At 53.4% G+C, this 22,494-nt stretch overlaps 1 protein-coding gene across 12 annotated transcripts in view; it reads left to right on the forward strand.

Moving 5' to 3' along the window:
* Window positions 1-9,912, forward strand: part of CHST15 (carbohydrate sulfotransferase 15) — an 85,764-nt gene extending 75,852 nt beyond the window's left edge. For 9 of the 12 annotated variants that reach the window (XM_023224248.3, XM_023224245.2, XM_023224241.2 and 6 more), the window contains 2 exons: window positions 5,006-5,153; window positions 7,236-9,912. In XM_023224248.3, the coding sequence (XP_023080016.1) occupies window positions 5,006-5,153; window positions 7,236-7,426 (339 nt within the window). In that variant the 3' untranslated portion in view covers window positions 7,427-9,912. Of the gene's footprint in view, window positions 1-1,044; window positions 2,344-3,955; window positions 4,089-5,005; window positions 5,154-7,235 lie in introns of those variants that run through there. The other 3 variants (XR_002734163.2, XM_023224249.2, XM_023224251.2) reach the window with 3 other exon arrangements.
* The last annotated feature ends 12,582 nt before the right edge of the window (window positions 9,913-22,494 follow it).

Below are 22,494 nucleotides of genomic sequence, written 5' to 3' on the forward strand. Positions count from 1 at the left end.
CTCTCATAACAAACCCGATGGGTGGGTGGGAAGGCAGGAGTCAGTCCATGTGACTGTCAGCAGATGAGGACAGCGAGGGGCAAGGTATCCAGCTAATGTGGTCGCAGAAGGGGCCAGAGCCCTCCGCTGCAGGCCCTGGGACCACTGAGTTCTCTCTGCAGGAGACTGCCTGAAAAGGACTGGGAAAAGTGGGGAAAGTGTGGGCTTTGCACTGGGGACTCCTAGGAGGAAGCGGCTTAAGCTGGGCTGGGTTTAGATGGGCAGGGAGAGGCAGGGCAGGGGGAACTCCTGACCCCAGGCACAGTTTATTTTAATAGCTTTAAATAGTGTTTCTTGCTGCAGAAGAGCGATATTTAATATGCATGTGCAGTCTGCATGCTGCCGGGCACTTTGTACCACTTAGAGCGTGCTGACCCCCATCCAGTGCCCTGGGGCCAAGCACTTGGACACTTTCTCCCACACAGAAGGGAGGGTGTGCCCCTGCCCTCCTGCTCCAGGTCAGTACTCCGACTGTGAACTTGAGAGCGCTGCTGAACCTGAGCCATAAGTTCATGGGCGCCATCGTGGTCCTCCCCGTGTTGTGTATGCTTGAATCTTTCTGATAAAAAGTTTCTGAAACTCCATCTGTGAGAGGCGAAAGGGATCCAACCTTTATTCTTTACTGCCAGCCCCTGTCCCAAGTCCTTTCAATGCATCGTCTCATTAGAGATTCCCTGAAATCCATCACTGCTTTACAGATGGGAACACTGAGGCCCACAGAGGTGAATCCTCCCACCAATAGCTGTTATCAGGCAGGCTCAAGGTTCAGTCCTGGGTCTGCTGGCCTTTGACACTCAGGGAGTTTTTGCCTTCCCTAGCTGGCTCCTAAAAGCAAAGGGTTTTGCTGGCAGGAGGCCTGAGCTTTTATGATCAATTTTGTGTTTTGCTGAGGATGACAAGACAGTAGCTTAGCGGGTGCCTCTGGTCAAAGGAGATCCCCAGGGGCAGGCTCAGTGGACAGGAGGGATGTAGCAGTAACAGATTGTCCCTTAATCTTCTCTTCAGTCCCTGGAGAGCTCACACGTCAGAGAAAGAGCCACGCAATCAGAAACCTTCCCCATAAAGGTGAATTTTCATTTCTGGGAGGAGAAGCCAGTTTCCCTCCAGCTGTGAATCCCAGCCCGGCCACAGCTCTGGGAGGGCAGCTTTGTGAGGCACCCCAGGCCCCGGCACACCCTACTGGAGTCATTCACCACCTTCCTGTGGCACCCGGATGCAGGAGCAGCACAGACCCCTCTGCCTCTGGCCGGCCCCCGCCACTGTTCTGCAGCACACCCTACCCTGGGGATGCTCAGAGGGGCCAGTGCGCCTGCCTCAGAGCAGGGTCCTGAGAAGCCTGGTGCCTGGATGAGCAGCAGCCACAGCCCCTGGGAACTTGTCAGAAATGCAAACGCTCTGCCAGCCCCAGACCTCCTGAATCAGAAACTCTGGGGACAGGGCCATGGTCTGTTTCTCAGGCCCTCCAGGTGGGTGTTTGTGGGCTCCGGTTGGAGAGCCACCAGGGCTCTTGTCACCACTCTCCCCTTCTCGCCCTCTGGGGTCGGGGAGACTTACTCCAGGGCTTGCTTTACTCTGACGGTCTTCTCTTTCTACCCACTCCTTTTCTCCACTGCGTGCATCAGAAGGTGATCGCTGAAGTCTGTTTCTTTACCAGTTGAGCTCTGTCTCCACGAGATTGCAGCCTCCCTGAGGCCAAGGCCGCTTCTCTTAGCAGCACATCACCACTGCCTAGCAGGGTGCCTGGCACATGGTGGCACGAGCTCAGCTTATTTGCCAAATGAATGAATGGGGACCAGTGGGGAGGCTGAGTGGGAACTCCCAACTGAAATCCCTAGCAGGGAATGGAGAGGCTCGGCCAGGTACTTGTCTGGGGCGAAGAGGGGACTGGGACTCTGCTCAGCTCAGCCTCGGATCTCGGTGGCGATTGCTCTTCCCTGGGGCCCTGCATGAGGGACAAGTTCCATGTGCACAGGTGACCTGGCTTCAGGTCCTGGCTTCAAGGGTATTGGCCACCGACCCTGAGTAGCCCCCTGCCCTGCCCTGCACCTTCATGTTTCTCTTGATGAATCAGCTGGCACAGTTAACTTCAAAGGCTTCTCGCAGCTCTGATGTTTTCTAATTTTAAGCACATTGGGCACTTGCCCTAAATACCCTTTTTATTTTTGTTCTATTTTGATTCTCTGTCCTATACTGGGAAAAGGTGAGGGAAAACAGTCTGCTGCGGGCTGTCTTTGTCCTGTCTTCATGGTACATATGGTTGCAGTAGTGATACTGCCTGCACCAGAAACTGTCACTTCAGGTGACCACACTCCCCCTCCCTGGCAAGGGGGCTGGGGGTTGGGGTGGGAATTGAGGGGACTTTGGGGTGGATGGATCAGAGGGAAGGCACAAAGCGGGAGGGGAGCTAGCCCCCGGAGAAGCAGCCAAGTGCCTGGAGGCCTTCCCCGCGTGCAGCCCCTGCGGTTTCCTCTTTCCCTCCCCTTCCTGGCTCAGCGCCGCCTGCTGAGGAGGACCATGCTGCGGTACAGGCCTGTGTCCACCTGAGACCGCTCAGGGGGCTTTCACGAGGATGGGCACAAACGAGGTTTCAGAGAGCTGTCAGGTGCAGGTGCCCAGCCAGGTGCTTGGCAGGCCACAGCTGCTCTAAAACACCCCAGCTTGCCACAAACACCTGGCTGCTTTCCTTCTGGAAAGTTCTCCTGTTGAAAGGCACGTTCTCTGGAAAAGGAAAACCTCATCAGACTGGTCTCCCCTACAAGGGACGGCCTACAAGCCTGCCAGGGAGAGAATTGAAAAGCCCCGGGAGGCCGGTGACTTAACAGCAAGATGGTCTCGTCATGATTCGTCTGCGTTGGAGGCGACACGCATGTTTATTTCCGAGACTGGCACGTTCTCATTTTCTCTTTAGCTTCGGCCCAGCTTGAGGTCTTTTTTTCTGAGCTGGCATGTGAGGTAGCAACAAAGTGTGGGTTGGAAACAGCTAATGAATTTTGAAGGCAACTTATCCACTCTAATTGCTTTTCTTCCTCCCCATCCTCCTGCACGGTTAGAAAAATAATGAAATGGGAAAAGAATAGTTAGCATCTGTACATATTTTGCCCAATCTTTCATTGTCTTATTGTTAACACGGTATTCAGCAATTGCACCCAAAAACCATGTTGAGGGCCAGAGTGCAGGCTTTGCAAGGATGAGATGGTGGAGAAGCCACAGTCCCTGCCCTCAAGGTCAAGGTCCAGGTCAAGTTGGGCAGGAAAGGAAATGTGACATGAGAGTGTCTGCCTAAAAATTGGGGACTCCAGAGAGGAGCCTGGGGAGCCGGGAAGTGCTGCATATATGAGAGGATGAGCTGGAAGTTTAAGCCAGGCCCAGAACTTTCTATACATAGAAAGCCATGGAGGCTTTAAGCAGGGCTGGCTGTGGCTAGCTCACTGCTTTGGAAAGCCCATGCTGGTGGCAGGGTGCAGATGGGAGTGCAGAGACCAGGGGAAGGAGGACCAGCCAGGAGGCTGTATCAGCTTCAGGCAGGTGTAGATGGGGCACAAACAAAGGGAGTGGTGTGAACTGGGGACAGGTGGGAGATGAGAAGTTCTGCGCAGACACAGATAGGCAGAGCAGGGTCCCTGGGCACTTGGAGAAGGGGCAAGGGGAGAAGTCCTGGAGAAGGGGTCCTCAGCGAAAGGGAAAGAGGCTGGTTTTTTTGTTTGTTTTTGTTTTTGTTTTTCCTGGGAGCTTTGCTAAGAGTTTAGGGTGAACTGTGGAGTTAGAGGAAACTGTTCCCAAGACTGCTGTCACTTCTGACACCAGTTGCAAGTTCAGGAGAGATATTCCCCAACCCACCTTCAGGTTCTGTAATTTTCTAGAAGGATTCTCAGAACACACTAGAGGCTATTACGCTCTTGGTTATGATTTATTACAGGGAAAGGATGAAGATTAAAATCAGCCAAGGGAGAGGAAGTGCAGGGGGCAGAGTCCAGGAGGGACCCAAATGCAGAGCTCTGAGTCCTTCTCTCCCTGTGGAGTCATGGACGGTGTTAGTGCCACTGGCCATGGTATGTGACAATCCTTGGGGAGTGTTGCCAGGCCACGCCTTGGGGGTCCAGGCCTTTTACTGGGGCTCCATCACATGCAGCTCCTGTGGCTGACCTTTAGTCTCCAGTCCTACTAGAGTCAGGACTGATACCATGTGGCCCAAGGCCCCATCATAAAGCACAGTGTTAGCCTGCCTATGACCAAAACCCCCAGGCCAACCAGGACACTTCTGTCCGGTAGGATGTCCAGGGGCCTAGAGATCACCCCCCAGGAGCTGAGGGAAAGGCCAGAGTTCTCTTTGAATAGAGTGAAATCTTTACCACACAGCTTGCAGTAAGGCTCGAGAGAAGGAACAGAAGGATGAAGACCTGGGAAATGGGTACTAGAAAGTAGAAAGGACTTAAATAGGAACATCCTCCTGTGGACTTGGTTCAGTGCTGATTAGATGCTGATTTACACACACCCTCACAGTCAAGGATGTTCCTCTGGCATCAGGCATTTGGCTCTTCACTCATCTAGGTTGTCTTTGGGGTGTCTGTGGTTGATTTTTCACAGCCCATTGTGTGCTGGGCATAGAGGTCACACTGGGAACAGAGAAATAGACAGGATATTGTGCAAAGAACATGCGCACCATTGGTGGCCACAACCTTGACCTCTTCCCTGCACTTCAGTCCTTACCTGTGAAATGGAGGCATGGAGCTACCCACAGGGTGTTGTGAGGATTAAATGCAACCCCTAATAGAGGAATTCTTTGCACATGTAGCACAAAACCCCCTGTAAAGAAGCAAGAACACCTTGTGTTAAAATCCAGCTTCTGAAAGTACCTTTGCTAGGATAACTCTTGTGGTACAGTGAAATGCCATACCACTTTTGGAAAAGTGCCCTATGGTGTTGGGGCAACTGCTCCTGAAATAATGCCCTTCTTCTGTGGTCCTAGGTGAGGCTCCAGGTCGGGCTCTATGCTGTGTACCTTCTGGACTGGCTCAGTGTTTTTGACAAACAACAGTTTCTCATTCTTCGCCTGGAAGATCATGCATCCAACGTCAAGTACACCATGCACAAGGTCTTCCAGTTTCTGAATCTAGGTATGAGTGTGGTGCTTAGACTGACGGGGCAAAGCATGAGCTCTGTGGACCTGTTCTGGGAGTCCCCTGGGGCAAATGCAGACCTGGTCAGCTGGGTAGGAATGGGCTGAGCTGGGAGGCCTGGGGATGCCCTCCAGGAGGCCTGTTAAGTACCGTTTATTGAGCACTAGCTGTACACAGGTCATTGTGCACAGTATGGTGAGGGATTCTCTGGAGAGGAGGAGATAGTTTCCCGTCTGGGAACTTATGGTCTAGAGAAGGCAGAGGAGGAGGCCATAGCTCACCTAACTGAATGACAGGTAGGGTGCCATAGGGAAGGTCAGCAGTGTCATGTAAGGTACGTGCTGATGGTTTGGGATCCCAGCTACTGTGGGGATGAGGAAGGCTTCATGGAAGGAAAGGGCCTGAGAGCTGAGCTTTGTATGACCAACAGGATGTCACCGGGGAGCTGGAGCAGAGGACATGGGGCTTGGAGGAGGGAACAGACATATCATTGCATCATCTCGGGTATTCTTGGAAATTCCTGGAGTCACAGCCATGTGGCTGAGTTTTGGATGCTGGTCATGGATGCTGGGCCCCTGGGTCATGAGCGCCTGCCCTCAGCTTGTGGATACCAGCGCCCTCATGGGCCTGAGAGTCACTTTGTGGTGACAGGCCACACTGCTGACTATGGTGATGGCTGGCAGAGGCATGTGCTGGCAGAGTGAGGGCTGCCCATGTGGACGGGGCACCCAGGGATGGCTTGAAAGGCTGAACAGGCTCGGAACAAGCTGCCCTCCTTCCCAGAACGCCTCCTGCAGCCCTGACTAATGGTCTTGCCCGGGAACTTGGTTAATTGAGTGTTTCTGGAAATACATCTGCCTGCCACTGGGACTTGGGCCTCTTTGATCATTTGATTTTGTTTCTCCTTTTTTTGGAGAGCTGGTAATGTGATGGAGTTTGATGAGTTCTTTCCCTTCCAAGGCTTAGACTCATCTTTCTTTGATTTGACCACATGTTGACTCTGTCCCATTAATGAGCTTGTCTTTTGTCCCCAAGATGGATAGTAAGGCCAATTCTGTATCTCATATGGCCCTAGGATGCTGGGACATGCTTTTTCTGTATATGGGCTAAGGACTTTGGCCAGAGCCCAAGAGCCCTGGGTAAAGAGGCTTGAGCAGTGATGGGTTACACCAAGAAGCTGTGGCTCAGAGGGCTGGGTGTGGGGGTGACTGACAACCTCTGCCGACCTATTCCAGGGCCTCTCCTCACTCCAGAGGCCGGGGCGTGGAGGTGACTGACAGCCCCTGCCGGCCTGTTCCAGGGCCTCTCCTCACTCCAGAGGGCGGGGCGTGGGGGTGACTGACAGCACCTGCCAGCCTGTTCCAGGGCCTCTCCTCACTCCAGAGGCCGGGGCATGAGGGTGACTGACAACCTCTGCCGGCCTGATCTAGTGCCTCTCCTCACTCCAGAGGGCGGGGCGTGGGGGCGACTGACAGCCCCTGCCGGCACGCCTCTCCTCACTGATGTCCTTGCTGCAGATGGGGCGGTTCAGCCCATGGGGGCTCTGGGCACAGGTGGCCTCCTCCCCACCCTCCAACCTATGGCCACTTCACAGCAAGACGCACAGGGTGAAACTGCAGGCCCAGAGCCCTTGGCATGAGCAGCCTGAAATAGAAACGATGATGGCGGAATTCCAGAGGGCGGCTGAGCAGGAAAACTGAAGCCCATGGGCTGTGCCCGGCAGGCCGCACGTTCCTCCAAGGATGTGCTGACACCCATGGAGAGCAGCCCACCAAGGGCAATTGGAAGGGAATCCTTGAGGTCAGCCTCAGACGCTGTATCATCATTAAATGCCATCTGGGCTCCCCCGTGGGTGGGCATCCTGCACCCGCCACAGAATTTCTTTGCAATTTCCTAATGGTATTTCCACTTTCCTCAGTGCTTCCAAAATGGATCCGGCCAAAGAATTTTAATCCCCAAATACATTCTTCTTAAAGGAAAATCCTGTCTGAATACGAAGCATAGCTGGGATTTTTGCGAAGTCCCTTTTACTTCCTGCCATGCCTCCTGCCTTACGGGACTCCTCTTCTTTTATTCTAGGGCCCTTAAGTGAGAAGCAGGAGGCTTTGATGACCAAGAGCCCCGCCTCCAATGCACGGCGTCCCGAGGACCGGAACCTGGGGCCCATGTGGCCCATCACACAGAAGATTCTGCGGGATTTCTACAGGCCTTTCAACGCTAGGCTGGCGCAGGTCCTCGCGGATGAGGCGTTTGCGTGGAAGACGACGTGAGAGCTGAACTGTTGCTGCACGTGCTGGGCCCGCCAATGCCGTCATCACCAGGATTGTACACATCTCTTTGCAGGGAACTGTTTCACTCGTGGTATGGAAAACCCCAGGACTCCGCCACTCTAGGCACACATGAATTATAACCATTTTGGAATTTCTTTTGTGATGTTTAAGAGCTCAGCAATGGACCGCTCACAGAGCTCCTCTGTCTGAGGCCAGTGGAGACCCCATTTCTCAAGAATTCAGCGCTGCTCCGAGCATCCTGGAGCTTGGGGATGCAGCCAGCTGACCCTGCACTGGGTGTGGAGAGAACACCTAGGGAAGGCAGCCCAGCGCTGCCCACCTCGGCCTTCTGGCGAGCCTCAGTCTGGGTTCTGAGTCAGCACGCCAGAGGTCATGCCACAGGGCTGGCTGGAACTTACACTTCACGTTCCCTTTTTTCCCCCTAGAGATGGGGTCTCGCCGTGTTGCGCAGGCTATCTATATTCCATGGCTATCTTCACAGGTGTGATCGTACCACATTCACTTCTGAAACGCTTGTTGAGATCGCTAACCTCACTGGGACAGAGAACCGCAGTCTTTCGAGAATGGAGGCTCTTCGTCTCCTTTACTCCAAAGTCAGCCCTCTAGTTTCTTCAGAGGTAAACCCTGTTAACGTCACTGTCTCCAAAAGGAAAAAAATCAGTCAGTTTTTGGCAGCACCTTCATCTCTCTGACCTCCTCCTCTTCTGTCCTTGTGGACTTTACTTATGTTTAACATAGAAAATGAATACATTTAAAACAAAACCACTTTCTGCATTTAACCAGTCCTGGCTCTCTCTCTGCTGCCTCTATACATGTCAAGAAATTCAGTTTATCATTGGAAGGGAAATTTTTGCTGTTAATGCCAGAATGAGCAACCTCAAGGAATTGAACACTTCATGGAAAATCTAGGTAATTCAAGCCCTCATCAGGTTTACAAGATCATCAGAGAAACAGAGGATTTTAATTTTTAGTTCTGGCCAGCTACAGGCTCCATTTCTCCACCTTGCCGTTGGAAAACGTTTATTTCCACATTCTCCACTACGTGTGATCAAAGTTCCTCACCCAGCAAGGGACTATAGATACCCATGTCCCATTTCCGAAACACAATGCATAAGCTGAACTTGGGCTGAACGTGGCGTGTTGAGATTTGGGATGAGATTTCTAAGAGTCGTGTTCCTCATGGAATTTTCCAGGCTACTTGGCAGCTTGGTTTACCGATGGATGGGCAAGAGATCTTGCCATTTCTTGGCAGTCACAGGCAAGATTGAAGAGAAGACTTGAGCATCCTTGGCAACAGCCCAGGTGGGACCTGGATGAAGCTTTGCACTCAAGTGTTGTCAAGGGAAGCTTCCTGTGAACCAAAGTTCTCAGGCCAAGGTCTCGTCCACCAAAGCCAGAAAGTGCAAGCACCCGTCTACCCAGCTCTAACTTGCATGTGTGAGACAGACCGGGCTTCAGGGGTAGGAGGATCTGCAATCGCTCAGCCGTCCCCTCCTGGTGCTGTTGTCTTTCTGCCATCAGAGAAGGGACACACAGCCCATTTGAAGGTGTGCAGAGGGCTCTGAGCGCCAGGATGGTCGGGAGCTGTTCCTGCTACTGAAGGAGCTGTGTGTCCCGAACTCCCACTTGCAGGGACAGTCGCCACCTTCTCTATAGCCGGCACTGGGAGCAGCCGCCAGCAGGGAAATCTGGTCTGAGCACAAGGATGCTTTAGGGAGAGATCACTTCAGTGTGTGTGTATATTTATCTGCAGTACTCCGTGTGTGTGTGTGTGTGTGTGTGTACTCGCACGTGTGGGTGAGTGCGTCTTCTGAGTGGGTTCTGTTCAGTTCCAGTTGCTAGTGAGGCTCCTCCGGTCTGGACACAACCCTTTTATAGATTAATTTCTCTGCCAATTAACTTGTCATTTTCAGTACGTATTTGACTATTCCACACCAACCATAATTACAACAAGGGATTTTTCTTATGCACTCCTATGCATGTGAATAACATGTGGTGTAATTCTGCTTCTTACAGAAGTATTACTGAAGGTATTATTTCCAATATTATTTGGTTTATTATGCGGATCTTTTTTATATATGCAGTCCCATCCCTTCTGTGCCAATCAATGCCATCCAGACATGGTTTTTCCCTCCAGGGGCCTTTCTCCAGAGGGCACTTCTGCTGCCTCTGCTTCCTCTCGTTCGAGGCCCGGCTCTTGCTGACAGAATAGGTTCCGTTCTGGGCGGTGGTTCTCGAGCCTGCCATTCAAAACCAAAGTGAATTGGAGCATTTCTCATAACATGGTATTGAAGTTCCTTTTTGTTCTCAAAAGCTGTGTACCAGACTGTGTTAAATTGTACTCCCTTAGTCCTGTAAGGTATGTTCAGTGAATCGCAGTTACGCTGTACTTTTATTAATATTTAACATAATTAAAGATGGACCCACATGAGTGACGCCTGTGGAGCGGGTGCGCTTCCTCTGCAGCCAGGCTCTCCCTGGGGCGCGAATGAATCACAGTGGTTTAGTGTCGGACCTGCTCGACTTGCGCAGGCTCTGTGTAAAGGGGAGTTACAGCTGTGCTGGCTGCTGAGAGATGAGGTGTGATGGTGCTAGCGACAGGTAGAAGAAAACTCAAGACCAGAGAGAGAAGGATTCAGATGATAGCAGGGACTCCCTGTGTGAGTCCTGTTGGGGTGTGAGTCAGGGTGGGAGGTCCGGCCCAGCCCACAGCCAGGCCTAGCATTGTCTTCAGACCTTCCAATTTGAAGATTAGGTGACCACAGGCCTCATTCCGGTGGCCTGCCTGGTCCCTGGCAGCTGTGAGTTTGAGACCCCTGGTGTCTGTGGCACATGTCCTTATCGCTGAGGGCAAGCCCGCAGGAGGAGGTGGTGTGCACTCAGCTGGGGCAGCCAGGACAAAAGATCACAAACGACAGAAACTGTTTTTCTCAGTCCAGAGACCAAAGGCTTGAGATCAAGGTGCCGCAGGGCTCGTTTCTCTGGGGGTCTCTCTCCTTGGCTTGCTGATGGCTGATGCTCTCTGTGTATTCGTATGGCCACACACACAGCCCTGCTGCCTCTTCCTCTCCTTATAAGGACACCAGTCGGAGGGGATGAAGGCGCGCTCTGACAGCCTCATCTTAACCTCATCACCTCTTTTAAAAACTTTGTCTGCAAATGCAGTCACATTCTGAGGTACTCGAGATTGGGACTTCAACATATGAATTTGGGGCACACTTTTCAGCCCATACAGAGAGGACATCTCAGGCTTAGGGCTCTGGAAGCTGGGCCATCCTGAGCACAGCCTGGACCCTGGTGGGTCCCCCAGTTCTGGGCAGACCTTCCTGGGGGACCCTTTCTCCCCAGCACCGCCTCCCACGGTGGTGTGTTGAGGTTGGGGGCTGGTGTGTCCAGGTGGAAATAGGGAAGACCCCATCTTTTCCTGCCAGGGTCAGGAATGGCTTTACCCAGCAGGGAATGGAGGACAGGTGGGAGTCAGGAGCAGAATGGCTGGGGTGCATCTTTGAGGGCTGAGGGCACAACTTCCCTCCCTTTCAGATTTCCTCTGAAAGCCTCTCCCGTGAGGCCACCCACTCCCCACCGAGAACCAGCCCTCGGGAAGGATCCTGATGAGCACGCCTCTTCCCCACAAAATGACCCTATTTGGGAACTGAAGCAAAGGCTGTGCTCCAGGTGGAGGAACTCCAAGGATCCCTGAGTGTGGAGACAGGGATTGTGTGGGTGGCTATTTTCCTGCTACTCCAGAAATCTCACCCTCCAGGCAGCTGTGCGGCCTGTGGTGAGGTGGATCCCAGGGGGACTGATAGGAAAACATCACTGATGAATCGGGTTTGCCCAGTACTTCACTGGGCAGGGTTCTCTGTGGAGCAGCAGAGACAGAATAGGTCCCGTGGGGCAGATGCCGCATTGGCTGGAGCAGCCTGGGAGCTTTGTGAGTTTGTGTTGCTGTAAAGGAGTACCTGAGGCTGGAAATTTATAAAGGAAAAAAGGCTTGTTTGGCTCACAATTCTGCTGGCTAAGGATTGAGCATCAGGTGAAAGCCTCAGGCTGCTTCACTCCTGGGGGAAGTGAAGAGGGCTGGCTGCACAGAGGTCACAGAGGGGAGGGCAGGGCTGGGGGAGGGAGGTGCCAGGCTCTTTTTAACAACCTGCTTTTGTGGGAACAAACAGAAGAAGAACTCACTGCCCCCAGGACGGCACCAAGCTATTCCTGAGAGCTCTGCCCCCATGACCCAAACAATGAGGATCAGATTTCAACATGAGGTTTGGGGTACACACATCCAAACTACAGCAGCTACTATAAATCACCCCAAACTTAGTGGCTCAAAGCAACAGAAGTTTATGATCTCACAGTGCTGGAGGCCGGCAGTCTGAAGTCGGTCTCACTGGGCTAAAGTGAAGTGATGAGCAGGACTGGTTCTTTCCAGGGGCTCAAGGGGAGTCTGTTTTCCTACCTTCTCCAGCTTCGAGAGGCTGCCTGCACTCATGGCTCCTGGTTCTTTCATCCACTGTCAAAAGCATGGCATCTTCAAGTCTGACTCTCCCTCTGCTTCCGAGATCACATGGCCTTCTCTGACCCTCATGGTCCCAGTGTCGTAAGGACCCTCGTGATGACACTGGGCCCACCAGATCATCCGGGATTATCTCCCCATCTCCAGATCACGTCTGCAAAGCCTCTTGTGCCATAGAAGGGAGCATATTTGTAGTCTCTCAGGATTATGACGTGGCCATCTTCAAAGGCCGTTATTCAGCCAACCACAGGAGGGTGGTGTGGAGAGCTGGCCAGTCGGGCAAGCGTGGGATGGAGGGGGTACCCCCTGGCCACTTCCCCGTGCTCTATTGTACAGCCCAAGCAGGTCTGAGTAGGGAGGGGGCTGCCCTCAGCAGAAGGCTGAGCTTCTGGATGCATCATTCTGGGACAGTGCATCTTCCTGTCCAGGCAAGGCCCTATGACTGGGGTAGTGGAGTAGGTGGACAGGGCGATGCGAGGGGTCAGGCCGCAGACCCACCTCCTCCCGAACTCACATCACAGTGTTTTTCCCACGGAAGGTCACCTGGTTTCCAAGAGTCAGCCTTGTCCCCCACAACGGAGACAGGACAAATTCTCCAGCTCTTGGTAGAAGTAATTTTTGAGTGCTTACTAGTTATTTATCTTTTTGCTTTTTAAAAAATTGTTGTGAAGTTACTTTGTGAGTTTTCCAGGACGTGTGTAAACTACACACATCAGCCACCTGAGTAGTTGTGAGTTGCTGAAGTTCAGCTGTTGTTGACTTCAAAGGCAGCAGCTGATGAAAGTTGCAGAAATAGAACATTTTCCAGTCCCTGTTCAGGGGTTGGTGACCTCCGTGGCCCCCAGCCTCACAGCTTTGGGCTTGGGAAGGCTGGTGTCCAGTCTCACTGATGGCTACAGACTGGACTCACCCCACCATCTCTGTCCTCAGCAACCCTGTCCCCAGCCCCGTGGCTCATCCCCAGTATCCTCTGCAAACCTGCTCCTACTCAGGTCTGGGGCAGCAGGCTGAGCACTGTGGGCCGTCCTAGGAGCCTGAGGCTGCACGGGTTGCTGACCTTGGATTGTAAGGCTGGGTATGAAGGCAGAAGGTGGGGATTCTCAGGCAATGCAGCAGGCCCGTGAGAGAGGCTGGGGAAGAGCACCAGGGCTCTCTCAGTTGCCACCTGCGAGTGGCTGTGTCCTCCTGCCATGGGGCACCCAGGACCCAGCTCAGGCTTGCACCTGGGTTCTTCATTGTTGAACCTGTGGCAAAGCAAGGAGGAGATTTGGTCTCCTCCCTGCTGGGCAGCCTCTGCTGACTGCCCTATAGGTGCTGGGCACTGTGTCTGGGGCACAGAGACTGTGAAAGGCCTCCTCTCCCATGGTGAAGAGCCGCCAGCAGCATGAGGAGGCCGGGCTCCTGCAGGGTCCTTGGCAGGCCTGAGGGCCAATGGGGATCCTGAGGGCTTTTTGGGGTGTACCATCAGCTCTGCATGCTTTGAAAGGCCCCTTTAATGTCAGGTCCTGGTCAGATCTAGAAGCGGGCAAGTCTCAGCTGAGGCTGAAACCTCGGCCTCCCTGAGCCTTGTGACTTGCCCAGGGTTGGAGGCCCAAGGCTCCCTGAGGAATTCTCTTCCTGGCAGGGCAGAGAAAGGCGGGGGCCGGGGAATGGGGGTGGGGAAATCCCAGCTGCCTCTCCCTGCACCCTGGCCCGTCTCCCCCAGGTCATGAGCCATCCCCTTTCGACTGTTTTTCCACCATAAGGGACTGTGATTTGCATCCACCAAACTGCCCCCCCACAGGGACAGTGTGGGAAGAGGGTAAGCCCTGAGTTTGGAGCCAGATGAGCTGGATTCAAAGCCCAATTCCGCAGCAGAGGGCCTAGGGCAGCCATCCCATAACCTTGGGTACACCACAGGCCCTTTCTGCACCCACAGGTCTGTCTTGCTCATGAGTGGGTCTCAGAGTTAACAAATAGGGACTGAGGATCAGAGAGGCTGCACGTCTGCCTGAGGTCACACAGCTCAGATCCCCAGAAAGAGAGCAGAATGGCAGCTCAGACATTCTGAGCTTTTAACCATAGTGCTTCATTGTACACCCTTAGCACCAGCCCCAGGCTCCCATCCTCAGCAGCCTGTCTGCATTTCGAGGGTCGGTTCTCCTTCCCCTCCATTTCAAATGCCCCCCTTTCAAGTTCCCTCAGGGAAGGCCAGTGGTTTCTGAGGTCACCTGGGCCAGGGGTTTTGCAACTTAACTCATCAAGGGTCTAGGTGATGACTGGGATTTCTAGGGGGAAACAAGGGAAATAAACATGACTTTTTCTGCCAAAAGGCTCTCTCAGTCGAAACTTGCTGGCATGGATATTCCCCCTGCCCTGGGCTGGCTGGCGTGAGTTGTCTGCGCCTCCCTGAAGGCAGACTTCAGGAGCTGGCTGTGATGGGCTAGCTGCAGAGAGGAGTCCCGTGAGCCCTGAGTCACATCAGAAGCAGATTGCTCCACCCCAGGGCTCAGCCCTGCTCAGGGCGTCAAAGGCACCAAACATACACACCTGAGCTAGAAAGCGTAAAAAAGCCAAAATTTAATTTTCTCAGCAAATATTTTCTGAACATCTACTGTGCACGAGTCATTGGGCTGGGCACTGTGGTGAGGGTGAAGCATAGTTCATTTGCTCATTCATTGATTCCTTCACTGGTTCTTCCAACAAATATTGAGGGAGCACCAGCCATGTCCTTGGTATTAGAGGCACCTGGGAGAGCAGAGCTGGTCCCTGCCCGCTTGCAGTGTAGCAGACAGATACTGATCAGAAACAGACAAGACATGGATCACAGCATTGCCTAAAGCATTTCAGAACTGCAACAGCCATGAGGGGCGATACTGGGGAAAGTGACATATTTCTGGTGAGATACCCTTACCCCTCCCCAGCTACTCCACTCTCTCTGACTTCCCCATCTGCCTCAGAGACCAAGCCCCAGGAGGAGGCTGGGCTGGAACTGACCGCCCAGCTTTCTCCAGGCTGCACGAAGACCACTCCCAGAATGTTTCAGGCCTACCAGAGCCTCTACCTACCAAATCACCCCAAGGCTGCCATGCCCTGATCCTCAGGAAGCCTTGCATTGGGTTCTATGTGACCCGTGGCCCCTCATTCATTCTCAAAATGCCTCCTCCACTTTCTTGCTCTGGCTCAAGATGACCAAAGTGTTTCCATAAAGGGCCAGATGGTAAATATATTAGACTTTGTGGACCCAAGAGGAAAAACAGAAGATACTAGGTACTAATGTAACAGAGAGAAAAGAGGTTCCACAAATATGTAGAGATAGAATTCAAAATACAATCGTTGAGTACAATTTTTTGGTAATACAGCTCTGCTTATGAGAAGCAAGGGGTTCTTTTGGGAGTGGGTAATATTCTGCTTCATTGAGGGTCAAGTTGAGTGCACCGTCAGACCCTCCGCAGATGCTCGTCTGGAGACGCCAACCCTAATCCAATCTTCTGGCCCTGTTGACTTTGTTGGCAGCTCCTCCTGAAACTTTCACTTGGTTTCCAGGACAATGGACTTCTCGCTGGTCCTCATCGTGCCTCCATGGCTGCACCTGCTCTTCTTTGTGGCCATGAATGTCAGGGTGCCCAGCGGCTCAGTCCGCAGCCCTCTCCCATAACTGGTCTTACCCAGTCTGTGGCCTCAGACGCCATCTCTATGCTGATGACTCCCAGACCTCGGCCCTGAGCACAGGCTTGTGCACACACAGTGTGACAGGTGGCGCCCCCAGCATTAATGACTCGGAGCTCTTGGGTCTGTCCCCCCACCTAAGCCGCCTCCCTAGCACAGTTCCATCTTCAGTCGCAGTGACCAGCCCATGCAGGCCACATCGCTGAGCTCCACCTGACACTGCTCGCCCACACCCACCCTGGAACCCATCTCGCCGACTGTCCTGCTCCTGCAGTCTCTTCTGCGGGAAGGCTCTGCCCCGGCTTCCTCCTTCGGGCTGACAGCAACCTCCCAATCAAACCAACCACCTTGACCACACAGCCAACCCGCCCCTTCCCAAGCCACTCTCTCACCGTCAGGTCTTCCCCCTGCCTCAGAAGATCCACCATTCTCCCGGCTCTCCCCCCTCATCTTAACCACGCTTGTATTAGTTATGTTGATTATTTTCTGTATTTTATGATCGTTTGACATGTTGCTGACCTGGGAAGGACTGCCCCCTCGGGACTAGCTAACCCCTAGATATAGCAGCACTTGGAGCACACCTTTTGTATGCAAAACAACCAATCCCAGCCCACCCCGACCATCTCCCTTCCTGAGCTTTTACAGTGGGCAATGCAGCTCCCCAGTCATCCTGGGGCCAGAGCCCAGACAACTTGGAAGCCCAGACACCCTGAGCCCTATAAAATTATTCAAACTCAGCTCTAGCCCTGCATAACCCAGTTGCTGGTTGTCCATTTCTTGCTATGAAAACCACAGCAAAGGCTCTGGCTCACCATTTCCCCAGTGCTCTCTCTGCCTCCTCACCCCGGTGCTTCCCAGTTTCCCACATAGCCCGGTGTGTCTCTTCCTCTTGGGAACTGTGAGTAACAAACCATTGTGTCAAAGGCAATCTTATTTTTTTTTTTTTTTTTGAGACAGGGTCTCACTCTGATGCCCAGGCTAGAGTGCAGTGGTGCCATCTCGGCTCACTGCAGCCTCAACCTCCAGGGCTTAGGTGATCCTCCCAACTCAGCCTCCTGAGTAGCTGGGACTACGGGTACCTGCTATCATGCCCAGCTAACTTTGTGTATTTTTTTTGTAGTGATAGGGTTTCGCTATGTTGCCCAGGATGGTCTTGAACTCCTGGCCTCAAGCAATCTGCCCACCTCAACTCCTCAAAGTGCTGGGATTACAGGCATGAGCCACTGAGCCCAGCCAAAGACAATCTTCTGAGCTGTTGGTCTCACTTTACCCGAATAACAGTGAAACCTATGCTTCAACACCCCCACCCCCGCACCACTCCAGCATGGTGGTGAGAGCCTGGCACTTCCACTGTCACTTTTCCCTGCAGTCCTTCAAACCATGTCACTCTCTTCCTTGAAACCCTCCCCAACCCCCCAGCACACCTAGGATAAGAGGCCAAGACCTGCTCATGGCCCTTGAGGCCCTCCCTGACCCTGCCCTGCTGACCTCTGAGACCTCAGCTGCCCGCACTCACCTCAGCTCTGGCCATGCTGACCTCACCGCCATGATCAGCGCACCAAGCCCTTCCCTGTACTGGCCTGTGCCCCTGGGGTGCCCTGCCTGGCACACCCTTCCCTGACCCTGACCAGGCCGGCACCTTTGCCTCACTACGGTCCCTTCCCTGGCCCTGGCCAGGCCGGTGCCTTTGACTTACTATGGTCCCTTCCCTGGCCACTTACACAAAATAATACCTCTCCTGCACGTGCCAGGCTCCCTGCTTGATTTGCTGAGAGCACTTGCCTCATAGCTGTCACCGGAGACTGGACCATCTGTGTGTCTGCTGCTGCTTCAGCAGCCTTCTACCCATCAGGGACCTCTGCTCCTTGAGGTGGGAACGCTGTTCATGGCTGCAGTCTCAGAGCCTAGATCAGTGACTGCACATAATACTCAACAAACTTAGATGGAGCAAAGACATGTGTGATGATGCTGTAGAGCAAGCAACCCCCCACCCCTCAGGCATGGGCCAGTAGCAGTCCGTGGCCTGTTAGGAGCCGGGCTACACAGCAGGAGGTGAGAAGCACAGCTTCATTTCTATTACAGCTGCTCCCCATCACTTGCATTACCGCCTGAGGTCCACCTCCTAGTGGTAACATTGGATTCTCATAGGAGCTCCAACCCTATTGTGAACTGTTCATGTCAGGGATCTAGGTGGCACGTTCCTTATGAGAATCTAACAACAGAAGATCTGTTGCTGTCTCCCATCACCCCCAGATGGGACCATCTAGTTGCAGGAGAACAAGTTCAGGGCTCCCACTGATTCTACATGATGGTGAGTTGTAGAATTATTTCATTATATATTTCAGCGTAATAATAGAAATGAAGTGCACAATACATGTAATGAGCTTGAATCATCCCAAACCATCCCCCCGCCCAACTGTGGAAAAACTGTCTTTCATGAAACTGGTCCCTGGTGCCGAAAAGGTTGGGGCCCGCTGCTCTAGAATGTGAAGCAGGGAAAGAGGACCGCCCTGTAGGGGCCAGACTCACTTTCCTAAGGAAGGAACAGGGAGAGCCTAGGAGAATGCAGGCCCTGTGCAAATGTCAGAACCTCCAGCAGAGGAGAGGTCTGCAGGGTGCATGGGGGCTGTGACCCAGATGGCATCAGGAAAGAGGTGGTGTTGAGCCCCGAAGACTGGCAGGATCTAGAAAGGTGGGCAGGCATGCCGAGAGGAGGGGCTGGGGTGAGCAGGGGCAGGGAACAGGGAAGGCACAAGAGCAGGGAAGGTCTCAGTGCCTCCAGAAAGGAGCATACGAAGATTCTGGGCTTTGGAGTCAGGGAGACCTGGGCTACAATCCTGGCTCTGCCACTGTCCTCTGTGTGACCTTAGGCAAAGGACTTGATGCTATTGAGCCTCTGTTTTCTTATCTGCAGAATGGGGATGCATTCAGACTCAGGCCTTTATGGTGATATTCAGGGTTCACACATGTAATACCCTCCACATGGCATCTGGCCTCTGGAGGTTGGGGCAGGTCACCTCGGCAATGGTCCTCAGGCACCATTGTAGCAGTAGGAGGCGAAGCCACCCAGGTAAGTGGGCACCAGGTCAAAGAGGATTTGGGTCTCAGGGTAAATGCCGTTGGTTGAACTAGTGGTGTATTGAGCTTCCCACACTGACATTTTCTGAGCAGAGGAATTACTTGGTTAGAGCAGGGATTTAGGTTATTAATTTGGAGCAGGTAGAAGTGCCTGGAAATGGAAAGGCCAAGGCTAAGGCTTTTATGGTCCAAGTGAGTGATCACAGGGGCTAGGAGTAGGAAGCATGGCGGAAGGGCCATTTCAAAGGCACTGTTCCAGTGGGATGGTGACATCACTACTGACGGCACCCACAGAGCTCGGGTATATGCATGCTTATGTGTAACTCCCCATTTTACAGAAAAGGAAGCTAGGGCTCAGGGAGGTTAGGTGACTGGTCACACAGTTAGTACTGGACCCAGTATAGGAACCCACCAAATCTGACTCATCTCGTGCTTGTGACTAACTGAAGGATGTGGCAGGCAATGGAGGCAAGGTCAAAGGCAAAGTCAAGCCCCAAATGGTCAAAGGCAAGGATTGGATTTGGAGCTGGTGTCCAGCCTGAGGGTGGAGGGGTGGGGGGTATTTACCATAGTAGGGGAAGGCTGAGTAGGGTCAACGTCCTTGCAACATCTGTAATTGCAGCGTTAGCTGGGCAAGTTAGATGGGTGGGGAAGTCCTACTTAACCACATAGACGTTTCTTAAACATTTTATTTTTACTTAAAATATGTAAAGTACAGCACATCTATTTGTCTGCCTTTTGGTATGGGGCCAGAACCTTTTCTCTGAGCATGAGCCCACTGACTGGAGCTCTGGGTCATCTCTGTGGCAGAAACCACAGCGCAGTGAATCAGCACTGATTTCTGGTTCCAGTGTTTCTAAAGGGACGTGAGAACTGGAAGGCACTTACAAGGCAATCTCGAGGCGGAGTCCTTCATTATTCGTGTGACTATTTTCCCCAAATCATTACCTTCATCTGTGCTGGGACTTTCCAAAGCTTCCAGCCTGGCGTTCAGGGAGCAGCCCCCTTTCTGCATTCATATTTCATCAGCTTCCATCAGTGGCTCTCCGAGAGTGGCCCAGGGACCACTTGCGACCCTTTCAGGGAATCCAGAGTCCAAACTCTTTTCTTGGTCAGACTAAGATGTTGTGTGCCCTTGATGCTCTCATTTTCTCCAGAAGGTGCAAATAAAGATTTCCAGAGGCCCCAGCCCTGCCCTCTGACAGCCGATGCAATGCGTGCTTGTGTATTCCTGTGCTTTGAAAGTCTCTCGTCTTCAATTTCGAATACAGTAAATATCAATCAATGCAAGCCGCATAAACAAAAGCTATTTGGGATCTTCAATGATTTTTAAGAGTATAAAGGAATCTGTAAACGGTTTGAGGTTGGGTACAGTGGCTCACACCTTTAATCCCAGCATTTTGGGAGGCTCAGGCAGAAGGATCCCTTGACCCCAGGAGTTTGAGACCAACCTGGGCAAGACGGTGAGACCCTGTCTCTACAAAGTAAACAAATAAATTAAATATTAGCAGAATGTGGTGGCACACACCTGTGGTCCTGGCTACTTGGGAGGCTGAGGTGGGAGGATTGCTTAAGCCCCCAAATTTGAAGCAGCAGTGAGCTGTGATCACGCCACTGCACTCCAGCCTGGGGGACAGAGCAATACCCCATCTCTGAAAACAAACAAACCCAACTAGTTTGAAAACTTGCTAGCTTATATGATATTTAATTAACCTGTGCATTCATAATATCAAGAACAGCTGGCATGAAAAAGGCTTGGGGCAAACACAATTGACTTGTAAATACAAGATCAGCTGGAGGGTGTTTTGCCAAATGGCTGAAAGCCAGGAGCGTAAAAGCCCAGGGCATGCTCGGCAGCACGCCCAGGATGTCGAGGGGATATGGACACACCTGTCACCCGCAAGGGCCAGATGAGAGGCCATCCATGGTAAAGGGGCTGAAAACGGTCCTAGCAGGCCAGCTATCATTGAACACAGGTGAGCACCAGGCCCTGTGCTGGGGCGTCTCCTCCTGTCTCAGATCCTCACTGCAACCCCGGGAGGAGGTTTTATCTTTATTCTGGTTTCGTCATTATAAAGGTGGGAGAATTGAGGCTCAGATGGGCTCAGGCCCCTCAGCTAGTAAGGAGAAGAGGGGGTCCTTGGTGTCAGGTCTGCTGGTCCTCCGAGCTCGAATCTAAGCCTCAGCTTCTCAACTCTGAGTCTCTGAAAAGGGTTTCCAAGGAGGTGGTGGAACCGTGTAGACTTCGGACATGGTCTGGGGCTGGGAGACCAGGCCGAGCCGCTGCAAGTAGGGAGGGCTGAGGTCAGGGTTGGGTGCCATATTCAGGTTGTGGAAGCAACAGCAGTGGAAGCAACAGCAATGCCAGGACAGCAGGGCCTCCTCCCCTGCGCCCCACTGTGTGCGCAGACTCCCAGGGGACAGAAACTCCGTCCTGGGCTCCACCGCTGCCCTCACTGCATCCCCTCCCGGTCCCACATCTCCCTGCAGGCCAGAGCCGAGCTGAGTGCGCTGCTGGCCCTGGGAGAAGCCCCATGGCTTTGCAGGCGCAGTTGAGCAGATGGGACCGGTTGTGCCCTGGGCCCTTCCACCTCACAGGCTGACGCTTGCTCAGAGCTCAGGAACCTCGGGCTGACCCAGACACGGCCAATTCTGAGGTCAATACGGGGCCCCGGTGGCCAAGAGCTCCAGCAGCTGAAGGTTCGAGTCACGGTGGAGGAATGGGGCGTGGCCGCTCTCTTCCTCAGGGCTGGGCTCCCGGCCGCGGAGGGGCAGCTGGCCCGTGCCCCAGTGGCGGGGGAGACCATTTGCTTACTCCCACTTCCGCATGAGATAATCGGGAGGTCTCCTGCCATACTCTGCGCTTTCAGCATAATGGAATTCAGGAAAATTCCTGGGCCGAGCCACCCCGCAATTCTAAAGGCAGAGACCCGGGCAGCCTGCAAGGACCTCGGGATATGGGCACGCTTCCTATCCCCGCTATCTTCCTACTTCCCCTAAGAAAGCACTTGCCTCCCGGGGCCCCAGCCCTCTGCCTCCTGCCTTTGCCCACGCGGTGACTCCACCAGGAGTGCCCACCCTCACACTGTTCAAGCGAGTCCGCCTCTTACCCCACCCCAAGGCCAAGTTCAAGTGCTGCTGCTTCCTCCATGATGGCTGCCTGGATTCCTCCATCCCTATCCCCAGATATCCCGCAGTGTAGCGATGTTCCTGAGGCGGAGGTAGTGGATGTCCGGAGAGAGAACCGAACTAGGGGGGCCAGAGAAAGAGTTGGACGATCTTAGGCAAGCGATTTAACCTCTCTGAGCCTCAGTTTCCCCAGTCTCTGAACGGGGTGGGAATACGGAGGATTTCAAGGAGCCCTTTCAGATCTGCCTGTCTCTTTATTGCCTTTTGAAAACTCGCCACTTTCCCCAAGCTGCTTGAATTCCTAAGGCGTTTTGCGAAGGGTGTGGAAGGGGGCGGGGGCCGGGAGTGGCAGCCCCGTCCCCACGCCCCTGGGGTTCTGCAGACCTGCTCCGTGGAGACCAGGAAGCGCCAAAAGGCAGTCCTGCGCTGTCCCCTGGTGGCCAATGTGGACACTGCAGCCAGGAAGCCTTTCCCTCCCGGCTTTCCGGGGAGAGGCTACCTGCTGGACGCTCCCCAGGCTTCGTGGCTCACCTCTCACCTGGCTAGGGAGCTCCCGACACCAAGGATGAGGGCGTTGGAGGGCGAAAGACTGGGTCTCAGCTCAGCCAATCAAGAGCGTGGTTCTGAAGGCGCCCAGTTGCGGGGAAGTAGATGTGGCGGCCCCCCAGAGGTGCACCCA

This window comes from Piliocolobus tephrosceles, chromosome 9 (assembly GCF_002776525.5).
Source record: "Piliocolobus tephrosceles isolate RC106 chromosome 9, ASM277652v3, whole genome shotgun sequence".
Lineage (NCBI taxonomy): Eukaryota > Metazoa > Chordata > Mammalia > Primates > Cercopithecidae > Piliocolobus > Piliocolobus tephrosceles.